We start from the raw sequence: 23,183 nt of genomic DNA, 5'->3' as shown, positions 1-23,183 counted from the left end.
ATCAGAACATAAAATAAAGCTGTGTTACAGCCTGCTGTTCAAGTTCATACTGCATATAGTCAATTAATGAGGCTGCAAGGAGCTTCTATCTTTTAAAGAAGATGAGAAGGAAGATGTCGCAATGGAACACAACCTAACTTAGGATTTGTAAGGGATGCCTAAGGCTCTGGCTGTGTGGTAGTGATAACTGTACATCCAGAGTACATTACTTCTCTGAAAGTGACTGCTTTATGCATTGTCAGAAATTATATATGGATTAAAATACCACAATATATAAAATTACTGACTTGAATATCTGCAGTTTTATTGAATGCAGCAGATTAAGTGTTACAAAGAACTTGTAATAAATTTTTCTTTCACCATTCTTTATAAAATAGACACTTGCTTTCATCCTGTGCTGTGAAAATCCAGTTGTGCTACCTTTTTTTTTTTTTTTTTTTTTTTTTACAGCTATTTGTTTATTTAGCTTTTTAAATTCATTTCTGAACTCTGAGGTGATTGAGGTTGAGAGACTGTATGTAGAAATCTTGAATAATTTGCTGGATACATATGGAAGTTGTTTTAACCAGTTAATGTTAAAATCTCTTAGGTTTTAACGTTGCTGTTTCAGACAACAAGGGATGATGATTGGCTTATCTATCATTGGCCTCAAGTGGTTCAAGTCATACTAAAATAAATTATTAACTTGTAAGTGGCAGACTGTGTAGCACAGAGGAGCAATCTTATATGTTCCTCATCTGCCCAATTTCCCACACTGTTTATCTGTGAGTGAGATACACTGGTAAGGTGATATTAATTATATAAGGTGTTTTATAGTATTTTATACTGATGATCCATTTGCATCTCTCATCTCACATGAGTGCCTCAAGTTCTCTTTCTTGTGAGGTCTCATCTAGAGTACATCCAGGCATGAGACCCCCAGCAGAAGAAAGAGGTGGAACTGTAGGAGTGGGTTCAGAGGGCCACAAAGCTGATCAGGAGGCTGGAGCACCTCTCCTTTGAGGGTAGGGGCTGAGGGAGATGTGCCTGGAGAAGAGAAGACTCCAGAGAGACCTCATTATGGCCTTCCTTTATGGCTTATAAACAGGAGAAGAACTGACTTTTTACATGGTATGATAGTGATAGGAAAACAGGGAATGGTTTAAAACTAAAAGGGAAGATATTTAGGTTAGATGTTAGGAGAAAATTCTTTACTCGAGGGATGGTGAGACGCTGAAACAGGTTGCCCAGAGCGATAGAAGAGAAGTATCCGGGGAGACCTTATTGTCCTTCCAGTACTTGAATGGAGCATATAAACAGGAGGGGGAATGGCTGTCTGCAAGGGTAGATAGTAACAGGACAAGGGGGAATGATTTTAAACTAAGACTCGGAGGTTTAGGTTAGATATTGAGAGGAAGTTTTTCATACACAGGGCGGTGACCCACTGGAACAGCTTGTCCAAGGGGTTGTGGATGCCCCATCTCTGGGAGCATTCAAGGGCAGGCTGGATGAAGGCAGCTTGGTCTTGTGGTTGGTGACCCTGCACACAGCAGGGGGGTTGAAACTTGATGATCATTGTGGTCCTTTTCAACCCAGGCCATTCTATGATTCTATGATTGTATTATTGTGAATGCCCCATCTGTTGCGGTGATCAAGGCCAGGTTAGATGGGGCCCTGAGCAACCTGATCAGGTGGGTGGCAGCCCTGCCCATTGCAGGGGGTTGAAATTGGATGATCATTAAGGTCCTTTCTAAGCCAATTCATTCAATGATTCTATGATTTATAATTAGGAAAGCACAAGGTATGCAGCAGGATGTCAGAGCTATCTCATCCTAGTGAAAACAAGTATTTTGCTGGTGGGGAAAGCACATTATTCCTTTTTTCCTCCTAGCAGCAGAAACAAAAAGGCTTGAGTTTAAGAAGCCTTGTGTTGCTTTTAATCATGTGTTACAATTTTAAGTATAGCTTTCATTTTAAATTGTGTTCTGTTACAGTGAGCTCAGAAAGGCAATGCCTATTCTTATTGCTGATATTGCTGACAAATAGGATGAACATAATTCCTTTATAGCTAGGTTCCTCTATCAGTTACAACTTGAATGCAAACATGTTTATTTGATCTTAAAACAGTCATGCTATCATTTTAGCTCTGCTGCACTCTTTCAATGACTGCATATAAAGTGACAGATTTATTTTTCTCTTTAAAAAAAAAAAACAAAAAACTTCTGTATTTAACGTGCTAACTGGAGAGAATACCATGGGCTCAGAATACAGCCTAAATTTTTTTCATGAGTCTTATGGCAGTTACTAGACCCTTGCAGGCAGTACTATCTTTTAGCAGTCTGACATCAATGTTAAATGACAAGATTGCCGTATTGGAAATGCAGAAGATTCTTCCCTTTAGTGCTCTCTCCCTTTTTTTGAGTCCTTTCAGTTCAAACATGCCTTTATCATGGACTGCTCCATCTTTGTTACCACCTGTCTCCTCTATCCCGGATGTTTAGCCCTGTGCTTTCTAGCTGTCTTCCTTGTTTTTCTGTATTTGCATTAAGACTGTTTCATGTATCCTTTAACAGGTTATTTATTAATTTGACACTGAATGGATTAACATAGGGTTGTTTTTGTTTTTTTTTTTTTATTCTAAAGAAAAATAGTTTGTTGAGGCTTTTAAAATTTTATTTCTTTTTATTTTTATTATTTTAAATTCATATATATGTATACTTTCCACAGAACCACAATAAGCCAGAAATTACTGTAAAACAATTTATAGATTGGATGCACTTAGAGCCACAGTCTATGGTATGGCTACCAGTTCTGCACCGCGTGGCAGCTGCGGAAACAGCAAAACATCAGGCCAAGTGTAACATCTGCAAAGAATGTCCAATTGTTGGCTTCAGGTAAGAGAAGGGGAGCTTGGAGCAGAATTTCTCAGAAAATATCTACTTTTTCACGTACCACAAGTTTCATGTTAGTTACATATTTGCTTTTTTTACCATTTTACCCATTTAAGATAGGAACTGCCATCCCTGGTTAGACCACAGTGTGGATCTCTGTTGTGGAGCACCTGAACCACTATGTTTCTGGCTCATCTAGTGCCACTAGTAAATACGCAGTGGTCTTGTGACTGACAAATGAGAAGAATGGGCTGTTATAATATTTTGGCACTGGTGGATGCAAGAGGCAGCAAATGGAAGTGTAAATGCTCTCCGTATGTTCTGTGAGCACAAGAGCAAAAGAAACTGATCAGTAAGGAAAAAAAAAAGCTCATCTATGTCTCACGTAGAGCAAGAGGTGAATTGGCTACCTGCCCCGATCTCCTCCATAAATGCTGTGAAGCAGTCAGTCATGTCAGCTAGTACTAACTCCCTTCAGCAGCAATCCTTTCTTGCTTGGCACAAACATTTATATGTTACTGTGATGAAACTTGCACAGTCTTGCACAGTTCCTATCTTGAAGCATTGAACATGGTATAAGTTTAGGCTGTTCAACGGAAGCTGTGAATTCTCAAGGGAAAAATGGCTCCAAGGATATTCTTGTTATTCTCCTGAACAGTATATGCTTTTACTGTGAATCATGAGGCTTTGGCTGTTTGGTGCCCTTTGTGAGTACTGTTACAGCTAACATACATCTGTGTGTTGATTGCTCCAGATTATAAAAGATGCAAAATGAATTAGGGAAGCAGATCTAAATATAACTGTTCACTTTTCCACTATTGTGGTTATATAATTCAGTGTTTTATTTAGGAATGATAAATTGGTCATATCTTTAAGTGATTTTGAGGCTTTTCTTCGGATGCTGAGGCAGATGAGTCATTTTTCTTCCTTATGTTTTCTCTTTCTGCTTGCTTCTGCTATGTTAAAGGATAGTAATGTGAATCTTTGGTCAGATTCATCGCACCTAGCTTTAGACGTGCAAACTTTAGTCAATCTTGTAAGAGCTAGTGGTTGTCTTCTTTCACTATAAATATGGAGGCGTTAAGTACTTCCAGAAGTTATTAATCTGATCAAAGTTTTTTTCCTGTCTTACGAGGAGATGAAAGATAGATGTTTCAATTTTTCTTAATTAACACTTGTCAGAGTGTAGAGAGGCTAAGCTCCAGTTTATATATCTTGTAGATGCCTAAGTTGGAGCTGATGCACCTTGTCTATATTGAAATATCTAGTGTGGAAAGGGAGGACGTAGAGGCAGAAGAGAAGGAAAGACAAAATAATTGCTCATTTTTAACTGCCTCTAATGATACTAGAGATCTGAAAGAAAAAAAACCAACGTGTCTAGCATCTTAGCAGTAGGCAGATGCTGCAATTTAATACATGGGCTCTTGAGTAAAAACGACAAGCTTTTTTGTCAGCGTCCTTAAAAGTGAACCTTTGCATTTATAAACATTTATTGTCATGCAAAAGAAAACATGAAATTCACTGGGGGAAAAATGTGGATGGGTACTGAAAACAGCTCTCAGGAATAGATTTAATTTAAACTTAAACTATTCAGTAGCTATTCAATTTGCCTCAGCTAGCTCATTTTAGTTTCAGACAAATGATATAACCTCATCCAGTCAGAACTGCTGTACTATAAAAACAATGGTGGGTGGAGTCTGGAAATGAATCATTACATAATCCAGTTTGGGCTTAAAAATAAATAAAAAGCTATCATTCTCCTGGTGGCTATATTTAGTAAAAAGGATATTATATGCATGTTCTGCTTTGTTGCTTTGCTTATGCATATAGATGCTCCAAAGGAAAACCTGAATAAATAAATCAACTTAATGTTGATTTTAGGAAGCTCTAATCGCTTTCTTTAATGTCCCCACAGGTACCGGAGCTTAAAACATTTCAATTATGATGTCTGTCAGAGCTGCTTCTTTTCTGGCCGTACAGCTAAGGGGCATAAGTTGCATTACCCAATGGTGGAATATTGTATACCGGTGAGTACCAATTTACTGCCCATTCTTAAGGGATTGTTTTCATATTATTTGTAATCTAAATTATTTTTAACAGTCCTTTGACACCTTGATATTCGCCAGGCTTTCTTTTCCATCTGTCTTGTAGGGCCTGTCTTCTCACAGTTCTCTTTGAAAGTCATCTGGTGCTTTGCTAGTGCTGCTGATTTTTGTCAGGCACTGTGTTCAAATTCTGTAGAAACGGGGAGAATGGTTTACTCCTGGTATCCACTTTAGAAATATTCACTGAGGGAACTTCATTTCTTTTGTAAAAATAAAACTGGAATCTTGAATATAATTGCAGTGCTTGAATGTGTGCACATGCATATGCGCTGTTTTAAGAGAACATGTTTGAGAAAGGGACGCACTTTACTACTGCCATAACACATAATAATGTTTTATACTCATAGAATCAGAAAATCCTGAGTTTGAAGGCCCACAAGGATCATCTTAAAATAGTTTTAAAGATTCATGGTCTTTGCTTTTGTGTTGAAGATCTGTTGCTTGCATCATGAAGTTGGACAAATGTTGTGTTTTCTCTTGAGTAATTACTGTTTACAAAGTTGTTTAAAAATTGGTTGGTTGGCTGGAAGAAGAAAAAGAACTACTTTTGATGGTTTCTAACTGGTAATAATTTGAGACTTTTCCCTGTGTTGGCTAACAGAAATTAATTCACAATGTAATTTTTTGCTGATGAAATATTCAAACAAGATTTTTCTAAGGAAGTTTGTAAGACATTATTTTAAGTGCAGGATTGGGCACCACTTTTGTGGGATTTTTTTTTTTTTAAGACTAATCTGATAGCTTTTCAGAAGAACTTTCATTCAATCATAAAATTTAATAGTATAATATGTATATAATTTAAGTAAGAGTGCTAGAAGTTCTGTATGCTTAGAACAAACTCAGATCAGAAATGACCTATTATATGAACAGAATTAAGATATGGCTATTTAACTTACATAATCAGTACCTGCATGCAGTTCATTTTAACTATTATCTGAGTTGAGTTACAATTGAAGAACTGATTTCACAAGAAGAATCTAGTGCTATTGATTACTGAATCATAGGATCATTTTGAGTTGGAAGGGACCTTCAGAAGTCATCTTGTCCAGCTCCCATGCAAACTAGATAATGTCATTCAGAGCCTCCTCCAGGTATTGCTACAAATTGATCCTCAAAGATGATAGAGCTATGAAAAAAGTCACCTTTACTTACTTTACTTACTTTATTACTGCTGTTTATAGCAGTGTCCTGTTATTGTTGGTGTACTGATTTGTTGCTAAGCCTCTCTACAATTTGAATTCAATGCAATATAGTATTCAAGAACTTGTGAAATTGTTTGCAGCATGTTAGTAGAATAGCTTATATATTTAGATGGAATGATGCCCAAAAAATAGCATAGTGCTGAGTCTGTGCAATAAAAAAACAATAATAAAAATGGAGGTACCAAAAATTAATGAATTAATACTTAGAATCCATTAAATTACAATACAAATAGTCTGAACAGAAAGAGTGCATCTAGTCTGCTAAGATTAGCATGTTTTTAGAACTTTATCAGCTTGATTCAAATGCAGGTCATGTTATTTTTGTGACCTGTGATGTATCAAGAGTACTAGCAATAATTAGAAAAAAACAAATGCTTAACGGCTTGATAAAGCTGACATTTCAAACTGGAGCTTAATCACAGGTTGAGGGAAAACCTTTTAATTGCCTTCCGGTAAGTTATTCAGTGTTGGGATATAAAGGGATTTCTCAGAAGCTTTGCTACTTAAATTTAATATAACTCAAAGAATGGCTTAAGGAATCTGCATTTAAAATTATATTTGCAAGAGGAAGATCCTCCACAGTGTTTGTGACAGGTCGGAATTCCTTTCATAATTTCAGAATAAGGTCAGATAGTTGTGTATTGCTACTGAAGCCCAATCCATAATGCCATTTAGTGTTCTTCTTAGTTTACAGTTTGGTTCTGTTGATGCTGAAAATTGAAAAATTTATGATAACTATTTTCGTTATATTTTTTCTGTAATTCACTGTAATCCTACAGTTAGAATCCAGCATCTAAGTCAGGAATATTCTTAAGACCTTAGTTTTCTTTTAAATCCAAGCAGAAATAGTTACTGCATCAGTTTTCTTTCTCCAAACTATTTTGACTTTACAACTCCTGTATTCCACAGCAAAACCTTAAAACCAGCTAATTTGATGTAACATACGGATCTCAGATCAGCAATGCCAAAAACTTTGTCATTGCAAGCTTGATTTCTGTTGAGGTCCTGACCTCTGTGTCACTACACACACACCTGGCACAGCCATTAACTTGAGGAACTTTTTTTTTTAGCCTCTCTGTGCAAAATAGTGGTTGCAAAGGTTAACCTCTTCAAGGAAATCAAAAATAGTGAAGACGAAATGGATTTGACATGTTGACAGAGAGAACTCTAAAATAATTCTTGGTGCATCTGAATACAATTGGAATCAACTGACTGTATTTCACTTCAGGACATACCTCTCTCTTCTAGGAGCTCTCTTCTATGTTATCTTCCATTACATTTTGTTTGCAAATGGACTACGGTAAATTTTGAATGACTGGGTCTTCAAAAGAATTTAATGTGGTGTCCAAAATAAATATTTTCCTAATGACTGTGTTTTTTAATTTTAGTAATTTTTGTTGGCAGTTTACCTTGCAAAAGAAATGAGCATAATTTTATTACCCTAAAGAAGCTCAGAACAGGATAAGAAAGATGTCAGAAAGCATTAGCTGAATTTTACTTTACCCTAGAGTGAAAATTTTGCTTCAGGCACAATAAAGCTTATCTGCAATAGTGCCTGCTAAGGCTCCTCCTCTAGGTAAGTCATCAAAAAGCTTAATGGCTACTGACAGAGAAGACAGTTACATTCCTGAACATTAAGCAGCCTCGATGTCTTCTAAGCAACTGACACAAGAAAGTCAGTGGTTTCATCTTGACAAGTTTCTCAATTCACTGAGGGTGACACTTCACTGTTAACAAAACAGGGTTGTTCTATGGGGAAGATTAGAGAAAACAGCAAGAATGGGCAAATCTGAGTATTTTATATGCAAAACATTGCTTCCAGCTGTGGAGCTCAGAGATTATTACTCCTTTCCCTGAAAAAAAAAATTAAAAAATCTTTGATATCAAGCAGCTGCTCAACATGCTTTCCTCTAAGTCTCTCTGTTCCGGTTACTCAGCTAGCTACCTTATATGATCTGCTACTCTTTTGCAACTTAACTTGTAAAATTCTGAGTTTAAAAAGTTGCTTTTGAAATTACAGCTTGATTTCATAGCTCACAAAATTTGTAATGCCTCTTGGTGAAAAAGTGCTATGAAGTGCCTCTATTAGAAAGTGATCAGAGAAAGGTCATCTTCATAGTTCTACACAGTGTAAATATCGCTGATCCAGTAGTGACAGACATAAATACATTTCTTGTGTCTTTAATAACCTGATTTTTTTGTGGTATCTTCTCTCTTGCCTCTATCGAGGACCATGAGATGCTACTTAAAAGTGCAGGTGTGTTGCTGAATGGGAAGGAATGTGTAAATTTGAACATATGCTCAAGTTATTGGAGAATTGGTTGCTTCTGTATCAATTTAAAATATATGAGTGTATGAGAGTTGCTCTAAAAGTAATGCTTCCTATTTTATTCTGTTGGCCCACAGTGTCAGAGGCAGATGGTGGTGGTATAGCAGCAGCTATATCAGAGGCTGAAGCTTCCCACTAATATTCCATGAGATTTTGTTACTGTGTGACAGATGGCAGCAGAGGGGCAGTCTGACAAAATGGAGTCTGACATGGAAGTGCAGATGGAGCAAAGGTGTGTCACTGAATTACTCCATGCAGCAAAAAGTGGCACCCATTGACATTGATAGACACTTACTGAATGTTTATGCAGATAAAGCAGTGGATGTAAGCTCAGTGAGGCAGTGGATGGTGCATTTCAGTAGTGGTGGCTGTTGTTGTTTCTGTGGAAATAAATAGGAGGCATTCGTTTTGGAGCAGTTGACGTGTGAGTATTTATTATATATCAAGTACAGTCTGGTTAGTGGTGCAGAATCTACTTAATGTTACAGATTAATCAAATGTCAAGAAAGAAAATACGGAGATGTAAAAGAGATTTTTCTCTTAAAAAAATCTTAAAATTTACCTCTCTCTCTCTATATATATATCTATACACGGTATATACCTATTCATCTTTTAGAGCTCTCCCAAAAGTTTTTTTACATTCTTTGTACTTTTTCCCAATGAAGAGTTGTCCTATTACTAATGCGTGAAAAATATATCATGATCTTTTTCTTAACCTACATAGGAAAACTATGCCTAGCATCTTCTGTATTTTCTACTGTTTTCCATACAAATTCAAAAGTTGCTTAGGTATTGGTTTACAAGGATTTTTTTCTGGTTCTACTTTGTCTTACGACTCCATTTATTCCTGGCTGTGTGCTAAGAGTGCTAATGCCAGTTTGTCAGTTATTTCATATATTTTCTTTGAGACATTAAGAGAGTTTGTTAATTATTTATGTATGCCAGCCATGGATCTTAGTCATTCTTTCCTAAGCATTTTTTAAGAACTAAGGTTTTAAATTGAGGCTGACAGAATAGTCTTTTGCCTAAGAAGTTGGTTTGTTGGGTTTTTTTTTCTTTGCTTTTTGGAGTACTTCTATTATTAGTTTTAGTATTTGTGCTATTGACCTATGTGGACCTAAGCCAAGATGTCATGATGTAAGGCATTGTACAAGTCACCTGTTGTTTCTAATTTAATAGATAGATTCTACACAGCAGCTCCTGGCTTTTCTTTTTCAGAAGATAAATGTTACAGCACCTCTCTTTTGGCATGGTTTTTGATTGGATTGTGTAGTGTGGCTATGGGCAAAAACATACAATAAATACTTCTAAAAGTTATGTCTTCATCCTGTGGAAAAAAAGGTCTTCTGTATCTTCTCAAATTTCACTGGTTAGTATTTATAATCCTCACTCAGTACGTAGTAAAATTAGTCTTTTCAAGGAACTAGATCAGTCTGTCATACCAAGTAAAGAGTACACCAGAGGAAAAGTTTGTCAGCCCACTGCACATTTATTTCTGTAATGTGTAGGTAGTAAAACTTTCATTCATTGGCCTTGGGACAGAGTTCCATCTGCTAGAGTTACTGTTGTGTGAGAAGAAGGAGCCCTCTGGACTTCACAGACCTTATTTGGATGATTCCATGTGTGTAGCAGATGCTTTCTGAGCATGAATTTGTGAGCCCTCTCTGAATTTTACCTGTGTTAAAATCTGAGGGTTCAAACGTTTCTTAATCCCAAATGTGCTGATTTTGTTGCTACTCATTAAAACCAGATGTCACAAAAAACATCAGTTTGATTATCTATTGTTTTTACTGCTACTGTGACCTGCATTACAGATTTTATAACTGCCTGTATTATACACATTAAACATATTTCCATATTCATGTATGGATTTTATGTTTTTACAATAGAAAATACAATTAAAGAAAAGTTTGTGTGACCTGCTGCTAGGCCTTTTACTAATAATTTAACTAATAAGTAATGGGGAAAGAATTACAAAACTGAAACACCCTTAACTGTTTTTTACAGATACTCATTCACTTTGGCATCTTTTTATGTTAACATGCTTCTCCTTAAGCAGCATCTGCAGAAATACGGTCCACAGTTTGTTACAGGGTTTGGGCTGTAGACTGTGAAAGCCATGGCAAACCTGCAGCTAATACAGGAGGTGAATGGCCACTTAGTTTTTTTAAATTGCAGTTCCAAAAAAGAAACACTGCTCCATGTGGTGGGTACCATTCTATTTAAGTGTACACAGTTTGGTCTGAAAAACAGGAGGACTATAAAGTCAAATTGTATACTATTGTTTCTGTCCATGGACATCTGTTATAGTCACTTTCACCTTCTATTGTCTCTTTCACCCTCCCTGTCTATTTTGCTTTGCATCCCTGCTTTGGAAACAGCGATTGAGTAGCATTACCAAAGCAGTGTTGTCATTACTGCTGTGATTATTTCTAATTAAACTGATCCTTAAAAGCAGCTGTGCCAATTTAAATTCTGTTCTAAATTCCAGCTGTGGGAGTGACATGGATAAGCATTTCTTGGTTTTGGAAAAGGCTGTGTCAGTGAGGACCAGTAGAAAAAGCTTCTTCAGGGAGCTCTTGCTTGTTGTAATTGGTAATTTTAGACTTGCAAAATCTTGGGACTGATTTTCTTAGCAGCCTCATAGTGTGGTAGTAAGGAGGATGCTGTTCCACTCTGTAGGTTTGTTACTTCAGGCACGGGTTGTTCTTGCCAGATCTGCTTCTGACTGTGCCTCTGAATAGCGCCCACAGGACAGTTATAATTTTGTCTGCTGCAGCTATTTCTTGGCCCTGGAATGATACAGATAATTGTAAAAATCTGTAGGAAGAGATCTGGTAACATGAGAAAATTCTCATTAAAACTTGGCTCTTGCAGGAGAGAATGCTTTAGCACTTACTGCTTCTATCCCATTGTAAGGTTTTTCAGTTCAGGTATGTAATAGCAGGCATTGAATATTTTGTGGCAATTTGTGAATATGTGGGGCTGTGTAAACTGTGTGGTCTATTGGCTTTTTTGTTTTTTTTGTTTGTTTTTTTGTTTGTTTTTTTTTGTTTTTCAAAGTAAAGCCATTTCTGTTAGCTTTATTTTTTTCAGCAAAGCCATTGCAAGGCTTTTATTTTTTTCTGTGAAGGTGAGTAACAAGACTGATGTGCATGAGTATACTGTCAGAATTACTTTCAGTAACTGATAGGATCCCCTTATATCTGGCAAACTTCGGTCTTTTCAGTTTTGTAAGACTGTTTGTAAATGCTCAGCTTAAAACTTGAACCTGTTTCAGTTTTTATCTAATTTATGAAGTAATTGGTAAATCTAGTGCATTCATTGCGGGAAGTTTGAAGCCTTGCTGCTTTTTTCTAATAGAAGGGAGTTTGTAGATGCATTTCCATTATAAGTGTACTGTAATTCACAACGCTAAAAAGACGTTTCTAACATCGCTAACATTTTGAAGCTCTTCTTCTTCCAGGAGAGTAGCAGCAGTATCATTGTCAGTGCTATTTGGTAATGTTCAATTTAATTTCTTTTAACTTTTTAAGACAACATCTGGAGAAGATGTACGAGACTTCACCAAGGTGCTGAAGAACAAGTTCCGCTCAAAGAAGTATTTTGCAAAACATCCACGTCTTGGCTACCTGCCTGTGCAAACAGTTCTAGAGGGTGACAACCTGGAGACGTAAGCTTAATTATAGAGCAAATGCTGTTAGCATTACCGGTCTGCTCCATTAAAAACAAAAAAAAGTGAAACCAAAGAGTGGGCAGTTTGCTTTGTTTGCAGATCTTGCCTGAATTTGGAAAGTACACGTTTTTATTTTGATAAGTATTTGGTCATATAGCCATGTAGCAGTTAATTTTGGAGATATCTTAGTGGTTGTTTTACAAAAAAAAACCCAACATTTATAATCTTCAGGAGACTGGAGCCTTCTGGAACCTTCCTCTTTATATGGTCATGCTTAAGTTAGAAATCGCTGAGCTAATGAGGTTCCTACAAACTTCAGAAATGCAGGAGGACTGTTAGAGCAGAGCACTGTCTATGTCTCCCCAGTTATTCACTGTGCTGACAGAAATACTCTTTATTTACTTAGGTAGTTGGTCGCTGTCAGCAAAGGAGGCTCTTATATGGAAAAAATCAAGATATTTTAACAGGCCACCAGAAATGGTTTCATGAATTGAATCCTTCTGATGTCTTGGAGTTTGTGGTTGCTTCTGCTTGTGTTGTCTAAACACTGCACCACTTAGTGACTACCAGCAGCCACTGTGGAACTTCAACATATGTGTTCTGCTTGTGTGGCAAAGCCCAGTACACTTGTCCATGCTAATTTTGTGACCAAAGGATTGTGTGGTTGTTTGTTGTTTTTTTTTTAGTAAACAAAACCCACTCATTATCGTTTAAGAAACAGAAGGAAGTAATCTGAAAACTGGCATATCTGATGGCCTGTGTTCTAAGCATAATGTACACACAGATGTTCAGATGTTATTCATCAGAGCAGTCCTTGACTGATCTGTATTTAACAACAATTATGTCACAAACAAAGGGAAGCAAAAGTTTGCCAAGGGTGCCAGGAATTTGAGTATCAAAACTGTAATCACAGGTTGGGGTGAAACTCTTTTGGCCTGTCATGTGGAAAATGCACAGATAAATTGCCGTGCTGAGGAAACTACTGGTATGGGTTCTCCCTGCCTCAGGTGACAATTCTCAGTAGTATGGTTCTTGAAAAAAGTTAAATTGGAAATCCTAAATGCTTATCATGACAATACTATATAATATATATTTACCTTAGATTATTATTATGCAGTAGGAAAGTAAGCACTGATAACTTCTGTATACAGTGGGGTATTTTGTTGTTGTGTTTCTTTTTCCCCAGTATGTTTTTGTAGGAGTATTTTCTAGATAGTTTAAAAGGAATGCTCCAATGCTTGACAGTATTTAAACAAATTGGTTGTGGTTTGCAAATTCCAGTTTAATCAGTAATACTGTTTTGGTATTTTTTAGAATGTGATTTTTAACAAAATGAAGTTTGTAACTCAGTCTCCTGTCTTTCCATGATATGCTGTAATATCTGTTGCTGTCTCTTTTCAATGTCAGTTGTTGCTGGTTTAAATAATGAGTGGGTTGCTGGTTTAAATAATATGTGTTTCTCTAGCATTCTCTTGCTTAAATGTCTCCAAAGTTTGTTTCATAGTTTCTTTCTTTCTCTCTTTCCTTTTTTTGTCTTCCTTACAGTCCTATCACTCTCATCAGTATGTGGCCAGAGCAATATGAGTGAGTATGCAGAATCCCTTTGTCCAGATAGCTTGATAGACTACTTTTCTCTAAGCTGAATTGCTGCTAATCTGATGTGCATGAGCTATAGGGCATGGCAGACCCAAAGCAACAACCCCCTTCAGCAATATTGTGAATTTATTTATTTGTCATCAGTCTAAATTACTTTAAAATAATTCTACCTATAACATGAATTGCTTTTGACACCAATAATTTTATTTTTTTTTTAATAGCCCTTCTCAGTCTCCACAGCTATTTCATGATGACACACACTCCAGGATAGAGCAGTATGCTACTAGGTAAGAAATGAACAGACTGTTTCTTGCCAGTACACTGCATTTTGTGATTGATTCTTGCTGATTTTAATCTAGTCTACTGGCTGGGCATTATTTATTAAAAAGATATAATTCTCTGTACTCAGAAGTAAGTCAAACATTTTTAAATCATCAGCTTCTGAATAGAGTCATATTAAATATAAAGTAGATGCTTTCAATCTGTCAACTGTCATACAAAATGAAAACTTGCAGAATTACTATATTATTTCTGAAATGCGCTGTTTTCCTTTTCATTTTTAACTTTTGGGAATAAACTTAGCTTGTTGATATATAGTTTCTCTCAGATGTATTTTAGAGCCAACTTTTACTTTTGTGATAGGCTGGCACTATTCATTGCCATTGACTTATAGCAGAGGATATATTAATTACAGACATTTTACAACCTCTATTGGGTCACCCAAGACCTTTTAGGATATAATGCTTATTGTACTGAGTCCATCTCTGTGCTTGAATGTTTCATTGAGCTTCTTCTGTCTGTTTGTAGCCAATGAGATCTAAGCACTAACCAGAGCTACTCTTTCAAAAATAAACAAAGACAGTCTGCTTATAGGCAAGACAGAAATTGATCCATATTCCCACAGGAACTGACTTGGTTTTATTTTGGGTGTTTTTTTTTCTGTTGTAATCGATCCATGCATCCTACAAACAAAATGAACTTTTTCAGCTTTTTGAATAAACATTAAAAGCTTATGTTCAAGTTACGTATTTGCTACTGTAATCTTACTTATGGGCAGCATAAATAAAGCTTCAAAACCTAGGTAACATAGATGTTTGTTGACATGTGATGTTACCTATCACATGATCTTTGTAAAGATTGAAAAATGGAGCTGAAACTGATGCTGAAAGATTGTCTACTGTGTCAGCCTCATCTCTTTTCTTTTTTCTCTTTTTTTTTTTTTTTACCTCAAAAAAATGCATTTTCATTCTTCTTTAAAAATATAGTATATTGTCAAAGTTGTAGTATGTGTCAATTACTCAGAACATGTCCTTCATATAAATCAGCCAGTGTTTCTTTGAATCTACGACTTCTTACTGCTTTAACCACCTGAAGACTATGGATAAGTCTACCATCAGTACACAAAGAAATCAGAGTTCTCTACAGAGATGTAAGAATTCGTTGTCCCTTTATGTCCTTTCTTCAGTCTGTAATGCCATGATGACTTCCTGTGTCCCGATGAGGCTGTAACTATGTACCCCATTAAGAATCAATGGAGCTCCCAAGTACTGTAAGCTAGTTTCCCTCTTCTCCTCAAGTCTGCCCTTCAGTTGATTAAATTTCTAAATGTGGACTATGCACTGTTTAGGGCTTTTTCAGGATGCAAAGCCCAACCTGTACCTGCTGTGTGCAAAAGGTGGTTAGCAAAATAACAACAACCAAAAAACAAACAAACAAACAAAAACATATCCATCCAACTAATTTTTCTACTCATAAGCTATCTAGAAGTTTTCAAGGTATTTTTCCTCCAGTAATAAGATCTAAAAAATGAAGACAATTTATTCTGTAGCTTTCATAATTTTTATTGTGTGCTTTCTAGGTGAAGCTGCTACCACGAATATTTCACATATAAATTAGTAAATATTTTCATTATCCCGATCCTTTCATCTGAGCTTCTTTCGAGAAGTACTATGTTGATGGAAAACAGACCTGTTAGCCAATAAGTAAAGGATTTCAGTGTTTTGAAATATTTGTTGAAAAGTGTTCATAAATGAATATGATATACTGTAAATAGTTATGCATACCACAAGTGAAACTGGCAGTCAACCTTATGTTTATGTGATTGTCTTTTCATTAGAGGAAATAACTAGGATCATGTTAAAAAGACTGTATATTGAAAACAGTGTATTAGGGTTAAAACCTTTATTGTCACTGTTTGAAGAACATTCAAGTCTGTTTTCTGATAACAATTCCTATGGTTACGTTGTGTTTCAGCAAAAATCCTATATACATACAATACATATCTGCAATCAGCTGCCTTTTTCTTCTGTGTCACCTCAGAGTTGCTTCTAGTACACTTTCTCAGCTTTCAGTTTGTCTCTCACCTGAAGGCATTTTGCAGCAATGGAGTTCCTTTCCTGTCTCCCTCTTCTGTCTCTTGGCTTCCCATGCTATTCTAAGCAAACCCTCACTAAATGGTGTAGATTGAAAACCTGACAATAGCAGTAGAATCTGCCTTTGCAAGATAGTTTTACTGACTTAGAAATTCAGGGAACACTGCTCTCTGAAAAAAATGCTTTACCACCTTATATGACAAGGGGATATGAAGATGAGTTTAAAAACCAGCAATGTTTCATGAGAGTCTTAAAGATGCTGAGCTGAAAAGTATTACAAAGTACAAAGTATTACAAAGGCTTGCAAGCACCCTGTTTGTGCCTGTTGCTTGCTAGGAGCTAGAGCTGCTTGAGATGGCTGAGAGCAGAGATAGCTTGGATGTCTTGAGTCACTTAGCAGCTTTTCCGCCCTTCAGTTGAGGGAGCCTCCCTTTAGGACTCAGCATTGCACTGGTAGCCAAGGTGATCAAGACAACTTCAACCTGTGCATGCTTTCACTGATGCTCCTCAACTCTGAGGAATACTAACGAGCATACAGATGGGCAAACTTGTTCCATGCTAAAAAAATACACTGGAGTTCTTTTTTTTTTTTTTTTTTTAGGTCTTTACCCATTGCTTTCAAAAATAAAGTTTGAAGATGCTTGCAATAATGCATTTTGCAGTTGCAAATTTGAGTGTGAAGTTTAAGATATCTTTACAGCAAATGAAATACCTGTATTTATATGCATAGTGTCAAGTGTTTCTAGACTCTTACATGTCTTACATAAATAAAGTATATCTTCCCTAGAAAACTGAATAGATAGAAAATTCCTGAAATAGAACAGAGAGTTGTTGTGGTGCTAGTGATAAATTTACTAAAGTGAGAAATGCTCATGTGCAGTAGTCCAGGTTTAGGCAGAATTTGCTATGAATCAGAGTTTCTTTCACACTTTTACAAAAACAAGCAACCTTCAGGGTAAAGAAGCGCGCAACTGGAGAGATGCAACATTTTTTATTTCCTACATTCTGGAGCAAATTCCTTCTTCTGCTTTCTCATTGGTTAAGTACTCCGGGTTTGCAGCCTATCCAACTCTTCTAATTCCCTTAGCAGATGTGCCATCCCTGTTTACTACTTGATTAACCCCTCCCTTTTCTCTTCATCTTCTTGTTTAGGTTTTGTTATAGTTTATTATGGTATGCTGAGATAACATCTTGTAGTTAACCTTATCCTCTGGGAATTATTCAGACCATGGAACCAGTTTGTACCAGTACTTCTCCTGAAGTTTCTCAAAAATGCAGATCTTCTATTCTACAAGCAGGAATTTCTTGTATCCAAGCTCTGCAGCACCTCTTTGACGTCAGTACACCTTACTGTTATGCACAACCGACATTTCTTTCCCCACACTTAGATATAGAACACATGCTTGTTGTTTGCAGCTTAGGAAGTAGAATTAGTTCATTGTAGCATAAGTTTCTCATAAAAGCTCTCTGAATAGTAGGGTTTTTTCTGGTGGGTAAATCTACATATTTATTCCTATTCATGTGTACGAAAGTTACCACATCTGAGCTGTTTCTAAGCAGAAGTGATCTTCTCAGTGCCTCTTTTGAAACTGTTCAGCACAATCTCTGAAAGTCATGGTCTTTCCCTGCCTTTCAGGCTTGCACAAATGGAAAGGACCAATGGCTCCTTCCTCACAGACAGCAGTTCCACCACAGGAAGCGTGTAAGTAACTCTTGCTCATTCAGGCTGCTAGGATCCTTGGTTATAGGCATAGATTATAATCCTCTGTAAGCTGTAACACGGAATTTATTTTAGCTCCAGTGACTGCAACAAATTAGTATGACCCCAAGAAGACCTGGCTAAATTTCATTATTCCAAGAATTAGTTGTATAAATGGGTGATTCTTGTTTGGTGAAATAAGACAACTCTACATTTATCGGCCACTCCACTTCAAAAATGAGGAAATTTCATGTCACTGGAAAAAAATCACAATTCTGTTGTTTCTATTTTGTGTTCCTTTCCTGCTTTTATCATAGTATAAAAGAAAACTTCTGTGTCAAAGTAGGCAGTGGAATGGATCAATAATTTTTGCTACCTCCCAGAACAGTTTTATTCGTTGCAAGAAAATGATCAATACTGCAAGCTATACAGAAGAGTGTTGCTATTTCTCGCTTAGGTATCAGTTTGCTGGCTACTGATTCATGTTTGTACTTGGGAATTTAAACATAGTCCTACATAATTTTATCAAAGTTGTTTTCCTTTTTAACTGTGTGACATTTTTATTATAAAATGCTTTGTTAAAATGAATTGATGAACCTGAAAAGCGTAAAACCCTTTTAATTACTGATGAATTAAGTACAGCTTTTTTAGTGATAAAATACATTGATGTTTTAACCATTCTGTGTTTTCTGTTCTGTTAATTAAATCAGTGTGGTGGGACCCTGCCTCTTTACAATTATTAATTAATATAATAAACCTTTTTTAAGGGAAAACAAATTAGTTAGTTAGAAAATGCTGTTATTCTCAGTATACTTTCATTTACTGTTTTAAAATCTGACTATGAAATTACTTCCAAATTTACTAACAATGTGAGATTTTAAATACTCTGCTTCAAAGAAGCACTTGCAATAACCTTCAAATTCTTTTTCATTTGATAAGCTCTACTTATATAAAGCTAATTTTTTTTCTCCCATGTGTAACTGGGAAACCAATGGCAGAAGTGCAGCCAAACCGTTTCCTTTTGGCTTCCCAAAGAAAGAAAAAAAAGGACTGTTGTTTGGTAGGGAAAGCTGGTAAACCTGAAAGCAGCAAAATGCTTATACGCTTGATTGAGTTGTATATTTTGGATTCAAAGAATGTGCACATATAAGAGAAAAGTACATGATAAGACCAAACAGCCATCCATTCTAATAGTAATAGGAGATTTGTGCATTTAATTTTTATTGGCAATTCAGCTGCTGATTTTTAAATGCAATTTTCTTTCTTACCTACAAAAATATTCTTTATTTTAAAAAGAGGGGTGAACATGGTGAATGTTTGTATGAAATTGGTAGAGAGACTTTACAAATTTGTGTCTCAGTCCTGTTGTCAGAAGAGAACTATTACACAAGAAAATATAGAGAAGTTCAGAGGCCAAAGAGGACAAAAAGAAGCTGTTTTACCCAGAGGCACTTTTTTTTTAATTTGTGGATAACACTGCATATTTCTATTAAGCTACGTGCAGAAGTGCTCATAAATTTCTGAAGAACTGTCATTTAAAACTTGTAATTAAATTATTGTAAAAAACAGAAGATCCCAAACTTAGGATATATTAAATGTTTCTTCATAAGATCAGGATCCCAGTTTCGTTCATAATTCACCTACAGGGAGAACATTGGGAATCTAGCTTTATAGCTCAGCTCTATTTTTTATTGTTTGACAGCTTGACATTAAAATATGCATGCTATAATCATTCTGTATAGACTGAATTAGAAGGAGCAATTTGTAACTTGGATGTGCATTTTTCAGCTCAGAGGAATCTGTGGGAAACCTGAGAAAAATCTCATTTTCTTATATACTTTTGAAGCTTTAGGAAATTTTTGATGATTTTAAAATCAAATTCTCTCTTTGAAATTGGAGTTATGTTCTGTAATCTTTATCAGTCCTCAGTAATCCCACAGCTTACTGTGGACCTCTAACAGAACCAAAGTTGCACTTAGTATTGGAAGATCACTTGCTTTAGCCTTGTCAGGTTAGCAAGTTCATCAGCAGTAAGTTTAACACACTTCATTCTTCAGAGTGTACGTGTAAGAATTTTTCTTCATTGAAGAATAACCATGGAGGAAGACTAAGGAAAGACAACAAGGTAGCTTCCGCTGTTGGTTAAATATCATGAGGTTTCTTTACAGAAATGAAAAATAAATCATTCTTCAACAAAATGTTCTTTTTTAATTAACCTCTTGTCTTGAATATCTTCATGATATCCCTTGACTCTTTAGGAATTTCTGCACTCCACTGGGACGTGAAAATTCTACTAAAATATGTATTTTCCTGAACTGGAAAAGTATTTGTAGACAGCAAAAAATATACTTGCTGTAGCATGCCCATTCTCTTAACAACAACAATTTAACTATCTCATGTTTTAATTTTCTCACATAATAGCATTAAAGACTTTTCATAAGGAGAAATGAAGACTTTTCAACAAAGAAGGTTAAGTGGTATTCCTTGCGGAAAGCCATGCCTTACAATTTGACAAATCACAGTGTAGGAAAATTAAAAGACAGAAGAGAAATAGGAGAACGTATTTCTCTTATTCCTGTAATGTATGAACCATCCTAGCTAGCCCACACTGAAATTAATTTTGCTGGACAATAGTATAAATTATTAGTGTGTAAATGTGAATGTTTAGTAGCTATTTTTTTCTTTTTTTTCTTTCTTTTTTCTTTTTTTAATGAATGCCTTTAATACCAGTTGTTTTAGTGTCTGCAATGCAGTTGATGGCACTTTACAGTCACCTGAAGATATTTTTCTTATTAAGGAGCTGTGCACTCAGGTACAGGGGTAGGAGCAAGCAACGAACAACAGTGATACGTAGAGCTGTCACTGCCACTCAATGTCTTATGAGTCAAAATAGAGTCCCAGTATATAGCATCTAAATACTATGACATAGTGTAAATGGTTAAAAAGCAACTTGTCATAGTGAGGAATTAGGTCTAGATTAAAGTTAAAGACCAAAATAGCATTTCAGAGTACCTTCTTGACCCTGCTCTGAATATTTGGCATCGCATCAGTAGGCCAAGGTATGCTTTATTTGAACTAGAATACATGGTGCTTGATATGAAAAGAACACTGGTGGAAAAATGAGGATAATGGAGGAAGGAGAATTGCAAATATACTAATCTCTTACTATCTAAAATCTTAATCAGGTAAAATAACAAATATAATAATAATAATAATAGTAATAAAAATTAGGGTGCATTAAAAAGAGCGTGGCCAGCAGGTCAAAGGAGGTGATCCTCCCCTTCTACTCTGCCCTGGTGAGGCCTCATCTGGAGTACTGCGTCCAGTTCTGGGCTCCCCAGTACAAAAAAGACAGGGATCTCTTGGAAAGAGTCCAGCAGAGGGCCACAAAGATGGGGAAGGGCCTGGAGCATCTCTCCTATGAGGAAAGGCTGAGTGAACTGGGTCTGTTCAGCCTTGAGAAAAGAAGACTGAGAGGGGACCTGATCCAGGTCTATAAATATCTGAGGTGTGGGGGGCAGAATGGCGAGGACGGACTCTTTTCAGCAGTGTGTGGAGACAGGACAAGGAGAAACGGACATAAGCTGCAGCGTAGGAAGTTCCACACAAATGTGTGCAAGAACTTCTTTACAGTGAGGGTGATGGAGCACTGGAACAGGCTGCCCAGGGAGGTTGTGGGGTCTCCTTCTCTGGAGATACTGAAGACCCATCTGGACACCTACTTGTGCGACCTGCTGTAGGGAACCTGCCTTGGCAGGGGGTTTGGACTCAATGGTCCCTTCCAGCCCCTACAATTCTGTGATTCTGTGAAGCACTGACGAAAAGTGGCTGTCAGGAAATATGAGTTTTTCTCTCTACATCTCAGTCTTGATGAAGGAAAATGATGTGCACTGTTTTTTTGTCTCTTGCTCCCTTCATGCATTTCCTGCAATCGATCTGTTGAAAATACTTATTCAGAGAGAATAGGATATTTCAAATGCCATTTTCATTGGCTAGCCTTGTTGGGGTGTTCTTCTCGTTTGAGGTGTACTTCTTTCAAAACTGAACTTCTGGGATGTTATTTTCACTGCTTTCTTGTATGATGGAATGCTGAAAAGGAAATGCAGTCTCTACTCTTGAAATAATTTTGTGCAGTTCTGCTTTTTTCTTGAGGTACGCAGAGTCCTCAGAAAAATAACCACCAAGAAGACTAAGGAAATTATTTGGATGTTGTGTTTTTATGTTGGTGACCAAGTGCTGTCTCCAACCAATTCTGATGAATAAAGTTCTGGGTTTCTCAAAATTAAAGTATTTCCATGCCACAGAGCACATCTGACTCCTTTCAGTTGTAGGTCATTGTGAAGACCAGTGCCAGAACTCCTGTGCAACTAATGAATCTTAATTACTAGTGAGCCTTAATTACAGTCATGAGATTTTTTGATGCAGATTTAAGTTGCTGCTAATTGAAATAGTAATTCTGCAAGTTAGACTAGACTAGTGGTAAAATCATATTTTTGTTTTAGAAAACTGTTTTTATCAGATTTACCGTTAGCACATGAAAAAAACTGCTATCATTTGCAAGATATGATGCCTTTAAAAAGAACTGTCAATATTCACTCTGTCACATACAGACTCTGAAGCTCTAAGCCAATGAATGAGGAAGGAAGTGAATTTTTTCTCTGTACTTAATAACTGAGAGTCCAAAATTTAATGTTATCTGGAATCCTTCTTGAAGGAGGATTGGATTTATCTGTTTTGGTGTCACCTATAGGACACAACAGAGTGAAAAATATCTAAGTATTCCCACTGTAAATTCTTTCTTAAAAGTGGATTATATGTCTTATTAAAAAATGAGGTTATACCTAATGTAAAATCTTGACAGAATTTAAGTTTTAATAAATTCTAATATAATAAATCCAACTTTGCAGAGCACCATTAAAAAAAATCTGTTTCAAATGACCTACATACTTGCTTATAAACTAATTCATCATCTGAAAAAGCAGGCAATATCTTTCTGATGCCTAATTAAAATAGGCAGAGTAAACTACTTTACTGGATGAACCTTCCCTGACAACATCAACGCTTCAGCACAAAAGAAGCTTAAAAGAAGTTACACTGTATCATTTATTTAATATTTAAATAGTGTTTTGAAACCTGAAGGATAGAACTTTGTTTCTTTTCATTAGTCTGCTTTAACACTGTGCTGCTTTGTTTGCTGAAGGTGTTGATGTTAAGATGCTACCACTTTCCTGCTTATTGCAGCTGTCTCAGTTTGCATTGTGCAAACATCCTGCATGTTTCAATGGACACACAGTGTGTCATGGTGTGTGAACCCCAACAGAGTTCACATCACTT

General features: G+C 36.3%; 1 protein-coding gene across 2 annotated transcripts in view; it reads left to right on the top strand.

Annotated features, from left to right (window-relative positions):
• The window catches only part of UTRN (utrophin), a 348,379-nt gene that overhangs the window by 308,430 nt on the left and 16,766 nt on the right, over nt 1-23,183 (top strand). For both annotated transcript variants that reach the window (XM_042895118.1, XM_042895112.1), the window contains 6 exons: nt 2,707-2,873; nt 4,786-4,897; nt 12,043-12,179; nt 13,728-13,766; nt 14,000-14,065; nt 17,787-17,852. In XM_042895118.1, coding sequence (XP_042751052.1) covers nt 2,707-2,873; nt 4,786-4,897; nt 12,043-12,179; nt 13,728-13,766; nt 14,000-14,065; nt 17,787-17,852 — 587 coding nt within the window. The remainder of the gene's footprint in view (nt 1-2,706; nt 2,874-4,785; nt 4,898-12,042; nt 12,180-13,727; nt 13,767-13,999; nt 14,066-17,786; nt 17,853-23,183) is intronic.

This window comes from Lagopus leucura, unplaced genomic scaffold (genome assembly GCF_019238085.1).
Source record: "Lagopus leucura isolate 7727_CA_CO unplaced genomic scaffold, USGS_WTPT01 Super-Scaffold_73, whole genome shotgun sequence".
Classification (NCBI taxonomy): domain Eukaryota; kingdom Metazoa; phylum Chordata; class Aves; order Galliformes; family Phasianidae; genus Lagopus; species Lagopus leucura.
Note: the sequence above shows the minus strand (reverse complement) of the source record. Positions and strands in the feature narration are given on the sequence as shown.